The 22130-nt window shown below is 39.9% G+C and overlaps 1 protein-coding gene across 1 annotated transcript; it reads left to right on the plus strand.

Annotated features, from left to right (window-relative positions):
- The first annotated feature begins 6116 nt into the window (after nt 1-6116).
- Nucleotides 6117-22100, plus strand: ilvbl (ilvB (bacterial acetolactate synthase)-like). Its single transcript, XM_046835780.1, has 15 exons — nt 6117-6531; nt 9793-9994; nt 11892-12019; nt 13781-13919; nt 14008-14119; nt 14211-14310; nt 14616-14713; nt 14945-15081; nt 15222-15356; nt 17319-17433; nt 17575-17744; nt 20362-20432; nt 20557-20628; nt 20824-20929; nt 21410-22100. The coding sequence occupies exons 1-15, from the start codon at nt 6427-6429 to the stop codon at nt 21586-21588; spliced, it is 1869 nt and encodes a 622-aa protein (XP_046691736.1). The 5' UTR covers nt 6117-6426; the 3' UTR covers nt 21589-22100.
- Nucleotides 22101-22130: the final 30 nt, after the last annotated feature.

Below are 22130 nucleotides of genomic sequence, written 5' to 3' on the forward strand. Positions count from 1 at the left end.
GTGAAGCAGAGCTACAGAGAAGGAAAAACTGTGTATATGTAAAAATTCTTACATCTTTGTGAAAACTGACTGACTCCTATTATTTTAATCACTAATAACTTCTCAACATAGTGTTTACACTTAAACACCTCTCACTCTCTCGTTTTTTGTTTTTCGCACCACCCTGTGCACTCCAGAGACTGATTTGTGTGAAATCCCAGTAGGGGATCAACAATTAAAAAAAAAAACTCAAACCAGCCCATTTGATACCACCTACCACGCCAGGGGTAGGAGACCCAAATATCTTACATATGGGTTTGGTTAGAAACCACCAGAGGCACTGAGACTTATTTTGGCTTCACTTTTCACTCTGTTACGAGGTGATATCAACAAGAATCGCTCTGTTTACAAGAAAGTACTGTATTTATCTATGTTGACACACTTTCACCTTTAATATAGTCCCCTTGCACAGTAAAACAGTGTTCCCTGCGTTCTTCTAGAACGTGTCCTGAAAGTCTTCTTTTGAAAGCGTGTCAAGCACCTTTTGCGATTCACACAGGATCTCCGCAATGGTTTCTGGACGGCAACCTTTGAGTTGGATCTTCATCTTCGGAAAGAGGGCGAAGTCCACAGGAACCAAGTAGTGTGGGTGCGGAAATGTGTTCAGAATAGCAAATGTGGTAACCCACATGGTAGAACAGCACCAGTAACACAGCTTTCAGTGTACATAGGACCATGTGTTTTGACACACTGACTTATGAAGTTGGTGCTCCCTATGACTCTGCATGCAGCCTTGTGCTGCCATCTGTTGGCGTGTTACAAAACTATACTCAAAATTTTTTGATACCACCTCGAATACAGTCATTGTTTTGGATGTGGAAGTGGAAGCTTAGTGGTTTATATCATGGACTTCTGATCAGAAGCTTGTGAGCTTGAATCTGAGAACCACCCGGATGCCATTGCTGAGCACCTGAGCAAAGACCCTAACCATGTAATGAGGTTAATGACATCTGTCTGGATAAGAGTGTGAGGGACCATTTTGTGGCTTACAGCTTTAATGTTTTGTTGTGTCCATTAGGGGTGTGTCCTATATTTAATTAAACTTTCAGAAAAAGTGTAACAAACCTTTAGAGATGCAACCAGACATCTTCCAGCAAAACCACTCAGTGCTCATTCTGTTCAAAAGATATGAATAGCTTGTGGGAGGACCATGAGCTAGCTTGTCTCTGCATACAAAGTTTACATACAAAGTCTCATTGTCTTGTGGAACAAAGATAGAGTTTAAAAGGAAGTGAAAGTGACATTTCAGTAAAGTCAGGCACTGATGTAGGTGAGGTGAGGAGGCCTGGGGTGACTGCAGCAAGGAAAAACTCACTAGATGTATGAGGTGTTTAACAGGTTTGGAGCTCTATAGCAGGTGATCTTCCACTTCAACCCAAGCCGATCTTCATAGAGCTGGCTTTGTGCATGGAGACATGCTGTCATACTGGAACAGGTTTGGGTCTCCTAGTTCACGTGAAGGGACAATTCCATTCTATAGCATCCAAAGCATCCTGAATAATGGTGTGCCTCCAACTTTGTGCTAACAGTTGGAGAAGAACCACATATGGCTGGAAAATAATTTCATGCTCCCACATCCAAAGACATCCTGAGTAAAACTTTGAGCAATCATACGGTTTCTCTCCGGTATGAATGTATTGGTGTTGCCGAACAACCATTCGGGAAGTAAAACTTGGAGCAGTCCTATGGTTTCTCTCCAGTGTCAAGAACTCAAGAACCTTGAGCTTGCAATGGTGTCCTTAGAGAGCTCTCAGAATCATATGTGTATATGATGTAAAAATTTGAGAGCATTCCTCTCTCTCTTAAAGAACAGTGATTATACCAGAGGATCCCAAACTAGTAGGACACTTGGCTTGGTTACATTAATTTATTATACAAATAAAAATTAGACAAACAGATTTTGTGTAATATTTAAAAATGTCAGTAGAAATTATTCAGCACTCGGCAGCATACCTGATCCCATTTATTTAACAACTGTATAATGCTATGCAGTTGCTAACAGCAGCTAGTCTAGGAGGCTAACCACACTAACCATAGGTGTACACTAACCATAGGTGTATGAGGTGGTATCAAAAAAGTTACGAGACTCTCTCTGTTTACAAGAAAGTACTTTATTTATTTTATGTTTACACACTATCACCTTTAAAATAGTCCCCTTACACAGCAATCATATGTGGACATATGTGATCATATAACCCCAATCTTCTCATCCCTACACTGGCTTCCTGTTAAGTTTCGAAAAGATTACAAACTACTACTTCTTACTTATAAAACACTAAATGGTTTATCTCCATGTATCTCTCCAGTCTTTTAACACGCTACAATCTGTCAAAACTCTGGACTTCTAGTAGTTTCTGGAATAGCAAAGTCCACTAAAGGTGGTAGAACATTCTCACATTTAGCTCCTAAACTCTGGAATAGTCTTCCTGACAGTGTTCGGGGCTCAGACACACTCACCCAGTTTAAGTGCAGATTAAAGACGTATGTTTTTAGCAAGTTCTACACATAACACACATCACATCATAACCTTGTGCTCCAGAACATCTGATCACATCACATTATCAACTTGTGCTGTTAATATCATGAACAGCAGCTACGCTAATTCCTCTCCACTGCTTCTCTTTCTCTCCCCATCCCGAGGCTTCCTGAGGTTTGGCCAGCTCCAGTCACGTCTCACATCATTAATATTATCGACCTTTAAAGAAGTAGATGCCGAACTCGCAAACATCCCGAACCATCTAGAGACGTACCAGTGCCAATTGGATCTCGCTACATGTGTGGTTTTGACATTGGACCTCCTGGAGTGTTTAAAGGCTCTGGCATGGAGAAGCTGATGCTGGATCTGTGATGATCACAAATGTTGAGCTCAGTAGCTCCTACTTTTATAACCACAAAGACTGTATAAGACTGCAGAAAGAACATTACTTATAATCTTATACTCCAGTACTCATGTTAGTTCTCACTCTCCAGTGTTCTGTATTGTTGAAAGATTTATGATCAAACTCTTGATCAAATGAGGATGAGGTTCCCCTTTTGAGTCTGGTTCCTCTCGAGGTTTCTTCCTCATTACATATAAGGGAGTTTTTCCCTGCCACAGTCGCCACGGCTGCTCATCAGGGATAAACACACACCATTCACCTTCACTGTTGATTTCTGTAAAGCCTGTTGTGAAAAGCGCAATAGAAATAAACTTGACTTGACTTGAGTATGATAAAGGGGACAGTATGATAAAGTGGACAGTATGATAAAGGGGACAGTATGATAAAGTGGACAGTATGATAAAAGGGACAGTATGATAGTGTACAGTATGATAAAGGGGACAGTATAATATATGGGACAGTATGATAAAGTGGACAGTGTGATAGTGTACAGTATGATAAAGAGGACAGTATGATAAAGGGGACAGTATGATAAAGTGGACAGTATGATAAAGGGGACAGTATGATAGTGTACAGTATGATAAAGTGGACAGTATGATAAAGGGGACAGTATGATAGTGTACAGTATGATAAAGGGGACAGTATGATAAAGTGTACAGTATGATAAAGGGGACAGTATGATAGTGGACAGTATGATGAAGGGAACAGTATGATAAAGGGGACAGTATGATAGTGTACAGTATGATAAAGGGGACAGTATGATAGTGTACAGTATGATAAAGGGGACAGTATGATAAAGTGGACAGTATGATAAAAGGGACAGTATAATAGTGTACAGTATGATAAAAGGGACAGGATGATAGTGTACAGTATGATAGTGTACAGTATGATAAAGGGGACAGTATGATAAAGTGGACAGTATGATAGTGGACAGTATGATAAAGGGGACAGTATGATAGTGTACAGTATGCTAAAGGGGACAGTATGCTAAAGGGGACAGTATGATAGTGTACAGTATGATAAAGGGGACAGTATGATAGTGTACAGTATGATAAAGGGGACAGTATTAGAGTGTACAGTATGATAAAGGGGACAGTATGATAGTGTACAGTATGCTAAAGGGGACAGTATGATAAAGGGGACAGTATGATAGTGTACAGTATGATAAAGGGGACAGTATGATAGTGTACAGTATGATAAAGGGGACAGTATTAGAGTGTACAGTATGATAAAGGGGACAGTATGATAGTGTACAGTATGATAAAGGGGACAGTATGCTAAAGGGGACAGTATGATAAAGGGGACAGTATAACTAACAGTAAATTGCGTATTATCTTAAAATGCGGGAATCCATTCAGGAACGTTAGTGATAACATTTTAAACTGTTTTCACTGAGAAATTTCATAGATATTTTTAAAAACATTATAGTTATTCATTTTAAGTTATAAATAAAGCATTTATGTCCATTACTTCACATTTTCTGTTGTGTGCATCAAAAAGAAACTGGTGTAATGTCTAGATGAATTCACTAAGGTGTGTTCAGGAATTCAGGGGCTGCGGAAAATTCATGGAATTTCGGGACTCAGGGGTTACGTTCTAAGACCCCCCCTGAGTTCCGAAAATCCAAGAATTTCCAAAGTTCTGGAGGACCACTGTACAACAAATCTTTTCCCCACAATTATCAGAATATTTTAAATACATATTTGTGGTTCTGAAAGAATGAATCCAATTTATGTTGTTTTATCCTACAGGAAGTTGAACACTAGTATACAATGATATTAAAAAGTTTCAAGACTAGTCACAAGGCACAAGGCTGAATGCACAGTCACAGGGAGCACCAATCTTCGTAAATCAAAGTGCCAAAAGACATAGTCCTGTGTACATCGGGAGCTGTTTTGACACCATTGTGGAGATCCAGCATGAATCGCAGCAGGTGCTTGCCATGCTTCAAGAAGAAGGCTTCCAGGACACGTTCCAGAAGAACGCTGGGAGCATTGTATTGCTGTGCAAGGGGACTTTTTTGAAGGTGATAGTGTGGAATTGCAGATAAATAAAGTACTTTTTTGTAAACAGAGCGAGTCTCCAAACTTTTTTATACCACCTCATATACAGATTCTGTGAAAAGTGTGGAAACACAGAGTCCCTCATGCTTTTTGAGTCACATGCATGTTCCTTTTGTTTAGGAACTCAGTAAAAGGCAAAGGTATCCGACAGTGAATGAGTAAAAGAAAGTTATTAGGAGTCCAAATGTGACATCAGAAGAACTTTCTGATTCCATTCCAAACTTCAGCACCATGCAATTCTGTCTGGACTGTGTCTCATTGGAACCGACTTTAGCATACAAACAGTGGTCTGGAGAAATACCTATCATGGAACGACCTGCCCAGTCATTGCACCTAAATCTTACTGAACTGCTCTGGGATGAATAAGAAGTTTCCAACTAGTGAAGAACATCTTTAGAGAGAGACAAACACCAAGTGGCATGAACTACAGTAGATATTGTCCACACAGGTTGATTACAGATATACATTTTAAATGTACAAATCACTCCATATAAGTGTATCACTACTGAGCAAGACAGTGGTGATAAAGGCAGGGAAACACTCCCTGAGACTTCATGAGGAGAACTCAGAGAAACTCATCTTCACCTGGATGACGACAAATGTGCATTCATTATCGTTTTATTATTGTTGAGACATGAATGTGAAACTCTTAAAGGTGATTGTAAAGTCAAATCCATTGTAGCAAACTTTATATTCATTAGAAGCAGGCTTCAGGATGAATCAGGGAGGTCCAGAAATAAGAATGAGCTGAAGTTCATGACACAACAAGCAGAGGTGGAAAGAGTAATTAAATATTGTACTTAATTAAAAGTATGTTAACTTCAATTAACTGTTACTTAAGTACAAAACCCATAGGTGCAGTGGATTCCGGGGTGCGAGTTTTCCACCTTGCATTATTTGTATTTATTTATTTTTGACTCGGATATGATTTCAAATGGCGATAAATTCAACACTTCAAAAACTAAAGTAAATTTACAGATTTTAAAAACTACTTTAAAAAGTAAAAGTACACAAAAACCTACTGAATTACAGAAACACGAGTCAATGTAATGTGTTACTTCTGCGTACTGGTGGGTGTGTGTGTGTGTGATCGCGAGACTTTGCGCGCTCCCGGGGACTGAGCATGCGCACTGCAGCGCGCGTTAACCTTTCACCAGGCTGAAAGTTGAAACAATGTTGCTCCGGGATGCGGCGGCGGGGACGCGCACATAGCGGAGCGCGCGCGTCGAGATCGAGATCTTCACACGTTACAGGTCTGAGATAAGCGGCTCCTGGAGGTGAGAAGTTCAGCACGAGAGAATTAAGTTGCGTAATGTTTAGTGCCGGAACAGTCTAAACTGATATCCGGGATAGAGGACAGAAGGCAGTTTTGTCTCCTCCCCTGGAGTCTATTTATTGCCTGGTGTTCTCACCTGGACCCTGAATCCTCCAGCTTTCTCCTATACATGGACCTGTGGACGGTGTTGTGCTGCAGCGCTCTCAGTGCTGTGCTGCTGGCACTTGGCTTTACTGCTAGCAAACTTGGACTGATCTACCAGCTGTTCCACAAGGTACTGTAGGTCTTCTTCTAATAAACATCTCAGGTTATTACTGATCTCTCTTTAGTCTGGGTGCATGATTTCATAATACCTACTTCTGTTCCAATAAGAAGAAGAAGAAACACTTTTACATACATTATCATTTCCATAGTACTTTATTATGCACATGATACTCTGGGGTCCACCTCGAGTTCCTGAGTGAGCAGAAAGATCACCAAAACCAGCAGAACTGATCCCACTAGGGGGCAAGGTCACAGAAAGGTCAAATGTTCATAACGTACAACATTTGGCAGATGCCCTTATCCAGAGCAACTTATCTCATTCATACATCTGAGCAGCTATGGGGTTAAGGGCCTTGCTCAGGGGCCCAGGAGTGGCAGCTTGGTGTGGCTTTCGACCACCGGCTCCAAAGTCCATGCATTAACCCCTAAGCTACCACCTCTAATTTAAACAGGTTTTATTGTTGATCAGTTTTGTGGTCTACCTGTTTAAGGAAGTAGATATAGATATGATGACATGCTTCTCTAGTTCTATTGTTGCAGTAAACACACACAGAGTGAATGCAATATGCAAATGTGCTCAAAATATACACCAGACAAAGCTTTGAATATGCAAATTCAAACTGGTATACACCAAATATATATTCATGAGGGCATATAGTAGTGTACCAGGTGCAAAAACAGAAGACTGTTCATGGGATCAGTGAGTGTTCTGAAGGTCTGGAGGAAAGTTTTTAAATTGATTTGTTTGCACCCAGATGCTCTGGTAGTATCTGGCAGATGGAGATGCCCTGGTAGTATCTGGCAGATGGAGATGCCCTGGTAGTATCTGGCAGATGGAGATGCCCTGGTAGTATCTGGCAGATGGAGATGCCCTGGTAGTATCTGGCAGATAGAGTGCTTTTACTCCGGCATCATTTCACGAAGATATCCTGCAAGTTTGTTTGTTTCCTGTTCTCACCAGTCTCTGTAAGTCTCATTGTTCTGCAGCAGAACTGACAGGGTGCCAGGCTGTGACCACACTGAGAACACTCTCAATGGTGCAGCTAAAGAACATCAGTGACGTATTCAGGGCCAATGGGAAAGAGTCCTCTAGTGCTGGACCATCTGAAGTCATTAGACATGTGGACACTCTGGAAGGGGTCAAGATGATTGATGGTTGATGATTCAGTCCCCTGTTTCATCTTGTAGTTTATGATCATCTTCATTAAGATGAGTCTCAGAGAGAGATTGGAGTCTGAGCACTAAAGAGCCAGGACTCTGATCCTTCTCTTTGTTTCACCAGTGGAGATGCCATCTGCATATATCCTAAATCTGCTGATTAGGGTGGGTGCGGAATTGAGATTGTGTTGTTTCACGTGTGAGGAGCTCGTGATATTGTGCACACGTGGTCAGAACAGCAGACGTGGTAATACACGTGGTCAGAACAGCAGACATGGTAATACACGTGGTCAGAACAGCACCAGTTGCACGGGTCCTGATGTACACACTGACTTATGAAGGTCTGTGCTCCCTGTGACTGTGCGTTCAGCTTTGTGCTGCCATCTGTTGTCATGCTATAAGGGTAATATTGGATGTTTGCTCTAACTAAATAAGATCAGTACAGCAAAACACATAAAAATAGAAATATGTAAAAATGATTAGCAGTGAAACCAGATAATTAACACGACCAATAAAAACTCTGAGGTTCTCAGCGTGAGGGAAAAACAGGCTAGTCGTTGATTTCAGAGATAATCAGTTCTCTGTGCTAAAGTGTAGCAACACCACAAAGGCATTTGTGAAATCCAGTGATAAAATCATTACTAAAAGACATGTATAACGTGACCGAGCAGATACATGGAGTTGATCCAGAAGCATGGCTAAGCTTCTCCCCTCAGCAATAGTGAAGAAGGTCAAAGTCTTTGGATATGTTTCTGAGGTAATGGAAGGCTGTTTATTTACTCTAGAAGAGTTTTTATCCCTCACATGGACTAATAAAGCACACAGACGCTGTGAGGGGAGGAGATAAACACATAAAGAGCTGTACTTATCTAAGTGCTGATAGAAGGACATTAGTAGGGTTGTTTATTATTGATTATTCTGGCTAATGGCAGCGAAGTGGAATTGGGTAGAAATCCTACTGAGCCATTTTATTTACACACAAAAAACCTAAATTAGCCTGAAATCACTCGGATCAGACTCTGATACTTATCTCTGAATGGAGATTCTCTCATGGTTCAAGGTTCATTTACTACAAATGCATCATTGATATTTATTTTTAAAAAGCCATACAATTAAAACACATCATCTATTTACCTTCAAATGTTGCCTTCACTTGAACTGCGAGGCCTAAACCTATTCCAGTATGACAATGCTCCTATGCACAAAGCCAGCTCCATAAAGATCTGATTTCCATGGGGATGGAGTGGAAGATCTCCTGCTATAGAGCTCCAACCCTATTGAACATGAATGGATGTAAATGCTGACTGCACCCCAGGAACCTTCTCACCTTCTCACCTACATCAGTACCTGACTTTACTAACACCATTATAGCCGAATGACTCTCCACAAATCTCCACAAAATCTAGAGGAACATCTTCTCAGAAGAGTGGTGTTCATTATAACAGCAAATGGAGACTCAGTGTGGAATGAGATGTTCAAATAGAAGCATATACCAATTTTATGGTCAGGTGTCCACAAACGTTTGGCCATGTTTTCTGTATTAGCACATCATCACCACACCATAGGGTCCATGGAGGGTTGTTTTTTCTCAAACTACATGTATAAATATATTCAATATTCAGATGTTCCATATTTTATACATTTTATTACATATAACAAAATAATGATTTTAGTTTAGTCCTCAAAAATTCCACACCTTATAGTTTTCTTATATTACCATGTGTATATATGTGTGTGTGTGTGTGTGTGTGTGTGTGTGTGTGTGTGTGTGTGTGTGTTTTATATTCTTTCTCTTGTATTAAATAATGGCTCACAGTTTTGTCTGTGATTTTATCAGTCTATCTCATGTTTTCTTAAACTCTACATGCCTTCCTGCTAGTTACAGTATTTAGCTCTTTTCCAGAGCAACTTCCATTTACCTCAACTTATTTATACCTCTGAGAATCTTCTTTCTGGGATTTAAACCCACAACCTTCTGATCGGGAGTTTAATATCTCACTACCCAGCCATCACCAGGACATGAATCTAATTCATAAGATTTATAAAACATTAAAAATGTCTCACTGGTGGATTTAGATGTGGTGTTCTTCATTAACTCTTTTTTCCCCCTCAGACTGACAGGACGAGTCCTCGACATGGAGGCGAGAGTGTGGCAGAGGTGCTTCAGGCTCATGGCATCAAGTTTGTTTTCACATTGGTTGGTGGACACATCTCCCCCATCCTGGTGGCATGTGAGAAACTGGGGATCCGTATCGTGGACACGCGTCATGAAGCCACGGCTGTGTTTGCTGCTGATGCCGTAGCCAGACTCTCTGGTAATGTGCTTTATTTTCAGAAGATCTCAAGATAAGCAGAAAAGATGTGTCTGTATTTTAAGAGCGATTAGGCTTGAGGAAGAAACATCGAGAGGAACCAGACACAAAAAGGAACCTCATCATCTGGTTGACTCTTTATATTGGATCTGTTTTTGGATCATTAACCATTTTAAGGTTCTAATCTTGAGCAGGTCCATTATAGAATATATTTTTGATTAAAAATTAAAATGTAAGTGAACTTTGAGAGCTATAACATACACACAACTAGAATAATACGAATAAGTGACTCACATTTCCAGTTAGGAGGCTTCAGAAAATCTGCCATCATTTCTAATAAGGGATCATAGAAAGTGATCTTTAATGCTCTCTGTATTTTTTGTGATGCATTATGGGATTTTTGTAAGGGATGAAATGTTATAGGATTTTGCGTTTGGGATGGACCTTAAAGGGACATATTAAAACGCTTAGCGTGAAAAAGCTTAATGTGGTTTAATTAGATTAGATTAGATTAGATTAGATTCAACTTTGTCATTACACATGTACAAGTACAAGGCAACGAAATGCAGTTTGGGTCTAACCAGAGTGCAATAACAGCAAGTGCAGGATATACAGTGTTTACATGAATTTACATAGTAAATAAAATAAAATATAGACTATAAACAGTAATTTAAAGATGTATATGTACTATAAATGTAGTATACAGATGAATATATATGTACTGAAAACATAATATACAGATTAATATATATAAAGGTACTGTGAATATAATTACAGATGAATATGAATATATATGTACTATGAACAATAATATACAGATGAATATATATATATATATATATATTATGAACATGCTATACAGATGCCTATTACTATACACAGAGATTTACAGAAGGATGTAAGCGGTGGACATAATAATATTGCTATAGCTATAAACAGAGAACAGGTATATATACAGTGGTGATAAGTTTATGGTGAGCAGCAATACAAAAAAGAGCAGTGTGCAAATGAGCAAAGGTTTGTGTAAACAGTCCGTGCAATAACAAAGTGTGAGGTGAGAAATGATCAGTGTCTTGGTGAGCATAAGTTTTTGAGTAGACAGTCCATTAGCAAAGTTACAGAGTGTGAGGTGTGGGGGGAATGTAGTAGTGTATCAGTGTCAGAGTTCACTAAAGAGACAGCTCTAGGAAAAATTAATGTGACCATTTAAACAAAACCAAACTCAGTAAAGACGTTAATAATAAAGCACACTATGTACAGACAAGCACACGGGTCCAGAATACGAACGTAACGCGTTTTATTATGCGTAAGCATTTTCCTCGAATAGAAAACTGTTCAGGAATATGCTCAATGTCGCTTAATATCACAAGAAACGTTAATGCATTAAGCCATGTTAAGCGTCCCACCTTGACATGACAATACACCATTATATGATGAGTATATGACAGATCAGAAATTAGATAGATTGATGGATAGATTGATGGATAGCTGGATGGATGGATGGCTGGATGGATGGATGGATAGAAGGACAACTCCCTGACAGACTGAGATGCACCACATGACTTAGCAAAAATGTTGACAGTAACAAAGATGAATTGTTTGTGCAGTGTAAACTTTGTACTCGCCCACAATGAGGTACATTCCGTTGTTGTGTTTTGTCAGTGATGCGTGTTCATTGTGAGTGTACCTCTCGGGTAACTGTGTATTAACAAACACGTTATGGTTGTTGTCTGTTACAGCGTTGGAATTGTTTGGGCCCAGTGTGACACATCACGTGATGATTTTTATACCGCCTACATTCAGCTTGTTGAATGTGAATGCAGTGCAGGTTCATTGTCACTTTGATACCTGATATGTAAAAAACTAAATTTTAAATTCTGTAAATGTTGCCCATGTGCAGGTACAGTGGGCGTGGCTGCAGTCACCGCAGGACCAGGCCTTACCAACACAGTTACTGCGGTGAAGAATGCTCAGATGGCTGAGTCACCTCTGCTGCTGATGGGTGGAGCAGCTGCCACTCTGCTACAGGTTTGTTTTCAGTCAGTCAACTGTGAAGAACCTCGTTGGTAAATACAATAATGCAACTGGATTGTGCAGAATAATCAGAAAAAACAACAGTACATGATTAATTCATAACAGACTGATTCTGGACTTAAACTAAAAAACACTCAGTAAATAAACAGAAACCAAATCACTAAAGCCATGGCACTCAGGATGACAGACCAACCGAGTATCATGTGAGCAGAATCATTTCTTATTATTATAAAGCATTTTTTCTGACGGAATGTTAGACTGATTGTTTAGACAATGAATAGCTCTGATTGTGGAGAACGCATTTGTCAGGATAAACAAACACAAAGACCAGAGAGCTGTCTATGGGAGAAAGATGAGAAAAGAGAGAGATTGCACAGAGAGCACTGGGAATACCAAAGGCAACTATTTTTTAAATGTTCTGGACATTATATCCAAGAAAAAACAACAAAGTCCCCGAAACAATCGGCAGCAGCAGCAGCCTCCACAGGGCAAAGGGTGAAGGTGTCACAATCCACCGTTCAAAAATAGGATTTTTAGAGCAGAAATCAGAGACCATCACATAAGATACACACCACTCATCAGCAAGAGCAAATTAGAATACACAGAGAAGTACCGAGATGATCCTGAAACGTTTATGAAAGTGAGAGAAAGGACAAGGTGTGGAGAAAGAAAGGATCGGCTCATGATCCACAACATAGATATACATTCACGGCTTGGGCTTGGATGAACATTACTGGTGAATATTTCATCTAGTAATTGAAAGCTTTTTTTTGGATGCTATCTTTGCTGCATTCTTTTTATTTGAGGTTTGTTGTATCTTGTAAACAAGAAACAGTGTACATTTATTGGGGGAAGCTTTGGTGGCGAATAATTGGCTGGACATCAACCAGTAGATCTTGATTCAACTGAGTATGTTCTTGATGCTCATAAAGCCTGGAAATGCATGGGTGCTTTGGTTTGGTGATGTCTGAGGATCCCTGAATGTACTTGATTCAAGCAAGAGATAAAAAAAAAAAAAAGTTGGGTGTTCCGATACTTTTGCACACCTCAAGAAAAACGTCTGGTCTGTCATCAAGAATGGATGTTGAACTTAAAAGCTGAAATTCTTGTCGTTCTTCTTATATTGGTGTTTTGATATAAAATATAAATGTGTTTAATGTACAGCAAAAAGCATTTGATTTGACCTTCCGTTCCAATACTTTTGAAAGCAAGAGAAATTTGCAGCAGTAACCTGTAGGGGGCATGTAAAACTGTCTTTAGATTTAAAATCAGAGACGGGGCTCAATAAATAATTTTAAAAATGGAGGAAAAGGAAGACACGTTAATCTGAAGAAAGTGATTAAAACATTGAAAGAAGTGGAAATGTTGAAACTGATACATGGTGGGGAGGTGGGAGCTCAGTGGTTAAGACTTTGGGTTAGTGATCAGAAAGTCAGGGGTTCAGGTCCCAAAATCGCCAAGCTGGCACTTTTGGGGCCCTTGCGTAAGGCTCTTAACCCTCTGTACTCCAGGAGTGCTGAAACATGGCTGAATTTTTACTCTGACCTTCCCAGTGTTAGCACTCCTGGTTAACTGTGTGGAAATAACAATTTTCCTTAATTAATACATTCTATTATAAAATAATTAATAAAGTAATATAAAATATAGAATATTTTATATCTTATAAATATAAGATTCAGAAGGTCAGAACCAAAGTGTGTGAAGCAGAGCTGTTATGAAATGTTCATTTGAATGGATTGTAAATTGTGTGTGTAGGGTCGAGGAGCTTTGCAGGACATTGATCAGATGTCCCTGTTCAAGCCGCTCTGTAAGTTCTGTGCCTCTGTGAGGAGTGTGAAGGAGATCGTGCCCATTCTGAGGAAAGCCCTGGCCATCGCTCAGTCTGGTACACCAGGTACACTTCAGCAGCACCCCACTGGCCCTCAGAACAGGATTCCCCTTCAACCCTGAGCAGATCTTTATACTTTTTATGTTTGTTTCAGGTCCTGTATTTATCGAGTTCCCCATAGACACGCTTTATCCTTATCATCTTGTAGAAAAAGAGTTCTCTCCCAAAAACACTCCGAAAGGAATCGTCGGAAAAATTGTTTCATGGTAACACATCGAACAGCAAAACTGATCACAAATGCCTGCGTGTCTTCGGTTTGGGTTTCTCCTGAACGCTTATTTTTCCTCTATCTCGTAGGTACCTTCAAAATCATCTAACGAGGCTTTTTGCCGGAGCATGGGAAGTAAGGGACCTCTCCCCTCTGCCTGTGCACATCCCGAAAGCAACCGACGATGAGGTGAGCTGTAATATCTGTAATCTGACCTGGAAATTCTTATGGGGGGGCGCATGTGCCTGTGCCTAGAGCCACTGGCCTTCTGCCCCTCTGCCCTTCTGTCCTCATCGGCTGAGGTGACCCCTATATGTTTTTATATTTCTGTCGGTAATGATTTGCTCTTGGTTTTCTAAAAGAACTTGTACTTGGTCGATGTTTCAGGAGATAAAAACGCTGTAGTGTTGAAATCAGGAACCTTTTACCCCAATCTATCCCATAACGCATGTTTATTTCCCTGACTTTTGACTCACTATTTGTCTCACCTCCAGGTGCAAAGGTGTATCGAGCTGGTAAGCAGGGCTAAGAAGCCTGTGATTGTGCTGGGCAGCCAAGCAACACTCCCTCCGACACCTGCCCCAGATGTCAGGTACATACATTTCTCATTTTATACAGTGGAGATGGAAGGTTAGTGGTACTTTGTGGTCTTGAGCAAGGCCCTTAACCCCATTAGCCTCTCAGTTATATGAATGAACTAAATGTAAGTCGCTCTGGATAAGGGCGTCCACCAAATGCTGTAGTCCAAAGTTTACAAACATCAAGACCTGTCACCAGATTATTTTGGAGTTGTGAGTACGTTTCTGTTCCTATCCTGTTCCAGAAAAGCTCTGGAGTCTTTAGGCATTCCCTGCTTCCTGGGTGGGATGTCCAGAGGGATGCTGGGTAAGAACAGCCCTCTGCATATCAGACAGAACAGAAGAGAGGCCCTGAAAGAGGCTGATTTGGTGCTGCTGGCAGGTAATAGGAACCAAATATCTTGCTGACCGAAGCCTCGTAAAATATGTGGAAAAACAGTTTTATATGTAAAACCTGAGTTAAAAGTTAAAGAAACTTTGATTAGATGATTGAGAAGCTTTTTCATTATTCATTTCCACCAGGCACAGTGTGTGACTTCAGACTGAGCTACGGCAGGGTGCTGAACAGACGCAGTAAAATCATCGCAGTCAACCGAGACAAGACTCAGCTACTGAAGAACTCCGACCTGTTCTGGAAGCCCACAGTCGCTATTCAGGGTGAGAAACTACTGTCACTTCCTGAACAGCACCTGATCATTTAAAGCTGAACACATTTATTTACATTTATGCCATATGGCAGATGCCCTTATCCAGAGTGATTCACATTTATCTCATTTATACAACTGAGCAGTTATGGAGTTAAGGGCCTTGCTCAGGGGCCCAGGAGGGCAGCTTGGTGGGGCTGGTATTTGAACTCAGATACTTTGGATCCAAAGTCCAATGCCTTAAACACTAAGGACCACCTTGTTATTCTGGAAGCCCACAGTGTCTATTCAGGGTGAGGAACTACTATGGCAGAACATCACTTTAAAAACCTGAACAGCACCCGAACACTTAAAAGTGTAATATTCACATATGAGGTTACAGCAGGTTCATGTAGGGTAAATATGCCTTTTCAGATGTTGCATTTACTCAAACGCCTTCGAATTAATGTTCTTCTGCTTGGGCTTCTTCTGGCTTTACAGGTTTTCTGATAATTGCAGTAGTAATTTGGAAGGTGGGTAGATTAGTGTTTAAAGTGTTGGACTTCTGATCGGAAATGTGTGAGTTCTTGAGCAAGGCCCTTAACCCTCACATGCTCAGGTATATGAATAAGGTCATTTTACTTCGCTCTGGATAAGGATGTGTGCCAAATCCTGTAGATGTACCTGTTAAATTCAGGTTTATTCTTAGTGTAAATGTGGATGTAGATGTGGATGTATAATCCAAAATGTATTTTCTCAAACATCAAATGCTGCTGTTTTGACTTTTTACTGTTCTGTAATAAAGTAATAACCCAGGTGTAGGTGTGAAGTGTTACAGGATGAGGTGAAGCTCTACCCTAACCCTAACCCATGGTCACTTCCATCATTGAAGAGTTTAATATGTTATTGATGTTTGCAGAGCAAAACTGACTGCATGGATCAAAAGAACACTTCAATATTATTCCACATTACATCTACAATTCTGCTGTTCTGAATCACACCCAAAGATAAAGTAGTGCCAGAAGTTAATAAATATGTATTGATAGTGAATGAAGCTGTTGGAGTTTTACTCCTGGTTTTTATTCTATTTCTCGTTTGAGAACTCTCCAGTTCGTCTCCTAATTCATCTTGTGCCTCGAGCCGTTTATCAAATCGCCGTATTCACCATAAAAGTTCCTCCACGCGCAAAACTCCTCCATGGAGCTCAGTGAGGTCATAAGGAAATGTGTACAAAAGCTGTGGGTGGAACTGGAACTGGAACACATTCATTTAGATTCAACTGACAAACACAAACTACCAACGCTCTGAACTCATGCCTGAACACAATCAAGCCAATCACAATCAACTATTCACACCTGAACACTTTCCAGCCAATCACAATCCACTATTTACACCTGAACTCCTTCCAGCCAATCACAATCCACTATTTACACCTGAACTCCTTCCAGCCAATCACAATCCACTATTTACACCTGAACTCCTTCCAGCCAATCACAATCCACTATTCACACCTGAACTCCTTCCAGCCAATCACAATCCACTATTCACATCTGAACTCCTTCCAGCCAATCACAATCCATTATTCACACCTGAACTCCTTCCAGCCAATCACAATCCACTATTCACACCTGAACTCCTTCCAGCCAATCACAATCCACTTTTCACCCTGACCCTGGTATAATGTATTTTTAACGAGAAGCATGGAGCGTATTTAAGCGTGCAGCTGTTCCTGAATGACACAGTGTTTATTTGTATAGCACGTTTAATAATGCAGACTGTGACAACACTGTCAGGTTAAAAACAACCCCAGTCAATGTGGGGGAAAGTATTTTTAAAAGGTGTCAGGATCTTCTGAATGACAGGACATGGGTTATAAATCATTATAAGATACAGGTGTAAAAGATTAAAGACAAACATTCAGGTAAAGAAGTGTGTAAAAGACACAACATAACTCCCTATAAATTACATAAATAAAACTGTGCTACCTCTTCTTCAGGTGACGTTGGTTCCTTCTTGCTGCAGCTGTCCAAAGGTTTGGTGAGACACAAATGTCCTGAAGAATGGGTTCAGTGCCTGAAGGAGCGGGACGAGGCAAAGGAGAAGGCAAACAGGTTAACTTTGTGTGTTGTAAGAACTTGTGTTAGTGTTATTGTCCATGCTGTAGGAATCGTAGGTGTGTTTTAGTTTTTTTTTTTTTTTTTTACAAAAGTCTGGGTATGATTCTGGGCTAATGGAATGGTTCACTCTTGTAGAGACAAGGCAGATGAGAAGCTGGAGAGACATCTGAACCCTCTGAGTGTCCTGCACTGTGTGGATGAGCTCATGGAGGAGGACAGTATCATCGTTGCAGATGGAGGAGACTTTGTTGGCAGTGCTGCTTACATAATGAGACCACGAGGACCACTCTGCTGGCTGGACCCAGGTCAGAACCATGGACAGGGGCTAACATAGACTGGAATATACTATTGTAGCTAAATAACTCCTACTTGATCATCTTAGTGTTTGGCATAACGTAAATGCCACTGGGTTCCTGCTTGTAATTATTCAAGTCATCCTAAGGCACATGGTCAGGGGTCTACCAGTGGGCAACAATGTCCATGTAGTGCTTGGAGGCCCTCATTAGATCTACAGCTGGCCGTGGGAGTAATACCAGGTTGAGTCACAGCATGGCACTCTGTCCCCAGTGCAGACTTTCATTAGCTTGACAAATCAGATCAAACTCCTCAGAGAGATAGCGAAATATTTAGTGTTGTCAGATCAGTTATTTTGTAAATTCTTCAAAAATTACAGAATGCACTGGGCTTAGTAATGAACCAGGAACACCAAAAGGCCCATAAGACCAGAGAAAACTACTGCAAAAGTCCAAATATTTATGATCCATAGTGTAGGGACTATGTACCTGTAGACAGAGTTCCAACTGTTTCATGAACACCAGATTCAAAGACATTTTAAACACCATTTATTTTATACCAAGCACCTTAAATTCACACCCTGGCATCTATAGCGTCATGCAGAACCTCTCACCATCTTTAACATTTCACTCGCTCTTAACATTTACATTTAAAATTTCAGAGTAACCCTGATGTGTTGAATGAGTAGGTTTGATTTATTACGAGCGTTTTTTAAAGTTGTGTTCAAGGGAATTAAATTAAATACACTGAAGTCAATGGAGTTCATACTGGAAATATTTCAAAGAACTCAAAGCGTTCATATTTTGGACTCTTTTGATTGACTGCATATAACATGCTTATATAACATAAAACAATGTACATTTTTATTCTTATTAATAAGAATTTCCTTTGGAACACAGCAAGTGTCACAGCACAAATGTCCAAACCCCTCCCAGAATAAAATCACGGGGAAGTACCGCAACAGAAAATGCTAGAACACTGCTTCGCTGCTTTAGCATATAAATCCCAAAAACAAATATTCTAGTAGTAAAGGGGAGACCGGGTATAATTTTCTCTGATTCACTATAAGTTTCGCTATCCAGCTAACATTTCATTGTATCCAGACTCTTAATGAACATTTACTGACGAGATTAAAGCTCCATCCTTCTAAACAAGATTTATTTTTAATAGAATTCAAGCACTTTCAAGCATTTATATTTGTTTTTAAGTATTTTCCAGGCCACGTGTCTGAAATTAATGATGTACTTTCAAGTGTAGGAACCTGTGTAGATTTTGACTGTAATTACTACACTATGTACTACACAACATTCTCACACACACACACACACTCCCACTTCACTTCCCACTTCACTGAACATTTATGAGGTGTAGTCCTCTCTGCTGCTTGTGTCTTTGTGACTGTTGTGACACCAGATTTTCCCTTTAGGATTAATAAAGTACTCGCTACTGTACTGTAGTGGATTTGAAACTTAACAGGAAGCCAGTGTAGGGATGAGAAGATTGGGGTTATATGGTCATATTTTCTCAACCTTATGAGAACTCTGACTGCTGCATTCTGAACTAACTGAAGCTTGTTTATTAGTGATGCAGGACATCCACCTAGTAATGCATTACAGTAGTCCAGTCTGGAGGTCATGAACACATGGACGAGCTTCTCTGCATCAGATATAGACAACATGTTTCTTAGCTTAGAAATATTTCTAAGGTGGAAGAAGCTGTTTTTGTAACTTGGTTGATATGATATTTAAAAGACAAGTTGCTCTAAAATAACTCCCAGGTCTTTTACTGTTGAACTAGTGGTTACAGAACATCCGTCTAAATGCAGGTTGAGATGCTGGAGCTTCTGTGTACTAGTTTTTGGGCCGATGAGCAAAATCTCTGTCTTATCAGAATTTAATAGTAGAAAGTTATGAGTCATCCAGTCTTTTAATTCTTTAACACACTCAGTTATCCAAATTAATTGAGCTATATCGCTTGGTTTAGATTAGATATACAGCTGGGTATCATCAGCATAACAGTGGAAGCTAATTCCATGCCTTCTAATAATATTTCCTAAGGAAAGCATGTATATTGTGAAAAGCAGGGGTCCTAGACCTGAACCTTGTGGCACACCATATTTTACTTGCATTAACCTGGATAACTCTCCATTTAAATCTACGAAATGGTAACGATCAGACAGGTAGGATTTAAACCAGCTTAATGCCTGTCCCTGAATGCCGATGTAATTCTGTAGGCGATCTAGAAGATCATTATCTATAGTGTTGAATGCAGCACTAAGATCTAGTAAAAATAACAGAGAGATGTAACCTTGGGCTGAAGCTAAAAACAGGTCATTAGTGATTTTAACTAGAGCAGTTTCTGTGCTATGATGGGGCCTAAAACCTGACTGAAACTCTACAGAGATATTGTTCTCTTGTAAGTAGGTATCTGTTCTACTCTTTTCTGCTCTATTATGCTTTACTTTGTTTATTCTGCTCTACTCTACTCCACTCCACCGTTCTCTACTTCATTCACTCTAATCCACTTCATGCTAACATACCCTAATTTACGTTACCCTAATGTACTGTACTCTATTCTACTCTACTCCACTTTTATCTGCTCTACTTTACTCCACTCTCCTCTGTACAGGGGCTTTTGGGACGCTTGGTGTTGGAGGAGGGTTTGCCCTGGGAGCAAAGCTCTGTCACCCTGATTCAGAGGTATGGTATCACTCACAGGTTTTAGGAGGAGTTTATTTCTGTGTCATTACTGTTAATAACGTTTTCCTGGCTGTCTGTACAGTGTATCTGTCTTTGTCTGAAACTGAAAACGTCTCCTTCGTAGGTATGGGTTGTTTATGGTGATGGTTCTCTGGGTTACAGCGTGGCCGAGTTTGATACCTTTACCAGACACAAGGTATAAAATCACATTTAACAGCCAATCGGATGTCAGGGTTGAATGATGAAAACTATCTGTACATCCTTTACATACGCATAGCATTAACAGATGATGTACAAATATAATTTATAATTATGTACCGGACATCATTGAAGGAAACCCTACTGAAAATAAACCATTATATATTCTTGAATTACACTTTTCTTTTGACAGACCCCTGTAATTGCACTGGTGGGAAATGATGCTTGTTGGAGTCAGATCTCCAGGGAACAGGTGCCTCTGCTGGGCAGCAACGTGGCCTGTGGTCTTGCATTTACAGGTAATATTTAACATTCAGTGTGACATCAATGTGGTTTAATCTCATCTGTGATTAATATATATATATATATATATATATATATATATATATATATATATATATATATATATATATATATATATATATATGGGCAGTAAAGTCCTGGGGTACAGTCAGCATTCACATTTATCCCATTGGTGTTCAGTAGAGTTTGAGCTTTATAGCAGGAGATCTTCCACTCCAGCCCATGGAAAGCAGATCTTCATGCCTCTGGCATTGTTCTGCTGGAACAGGTTTGGGTCTCCCAGTTCAGGTGAAGGAAAAATGTCATGCCCCCACATCCAAAGACGTCCTGTACAGTGTGTCTCCAACCTAGTAGTATAAGTTTGAGGAAAAAACACATGGCTTGAAGTCAGGTGTTCCAATGCTTTTGGTCATATGTAATACATACGTCCTGTGATTCCTGCCGATGACGTTCTTTTGTTTGATTTTTCCCTCCAGATTATCATGTAGTTGCAGAGGGTTACGGAGGAAAAGGTTACCTGATTGGGCGTGAGGAAGAGTCGCGCCTGGTGAACGTGGTTAAAGAGGCACAGAGGGAGTGTAAAGAGGGCAAGGCAGTGTTACTGAACGTCCTCATCGGAAAAACCAACTTCAGGGACGGGTCTGTCTCTGTGTAGAGACCCGGAGCGGAATCCTGAGAAGATTCCAGAATCCTCGATCATTTCAATCTCGTTTTCAGATTTTACACTTTTACTTATTATTTAGAAATTTTTAGAAAATGATTTGCTTTGGAAAAAAAAATATATAAAAAAATGCTTAAAGTAAAAACCAGAAGATGAAGACGTCTAAACATTTCAAGATAAAAGGATTTGATTGATGCCTTTCAGTTGTTTTAGTTTGATGTATTATTTTGCTTGTTTTTAGAGATGAGATGATGCAGATAAAGTTTCTGACGTTGACGTGAAGAATGAAAATGTGAATTATAGTTTTATTCAGCAGGTGCAGGATATCGCATTTATTTCACTTATAGCAAGTTTGTGTTCAATTCTGCATTTTTATCAGGTTTGAATTTACAGTCAGCACTCGATTCAGGACGTTTGATGACTGAAATCCAGGAAGTTCATGTTACAGGTTCACATTTGTCACACAGGCAGTTATAAAGGGAGAAATAAACGCTGAAACTGTGAAACATTGTGTAATCGGTATATTTTCAGGTTTC

The sequence above is a fragment of the Silurus meridionalis genome, chromosome 23 (genome assembly GCF_014805685.1).
Source record: "Silurus meridionalis isolate SWU-2019-XX chromosome 23, ASM1480568v1, whole genome shotgun sequence".
NCBI lineage: Eukaryota > Metazoa > Chordata > Actinopteri > Siluriformes > Siluridae > Silurus > Silurus meridionalis.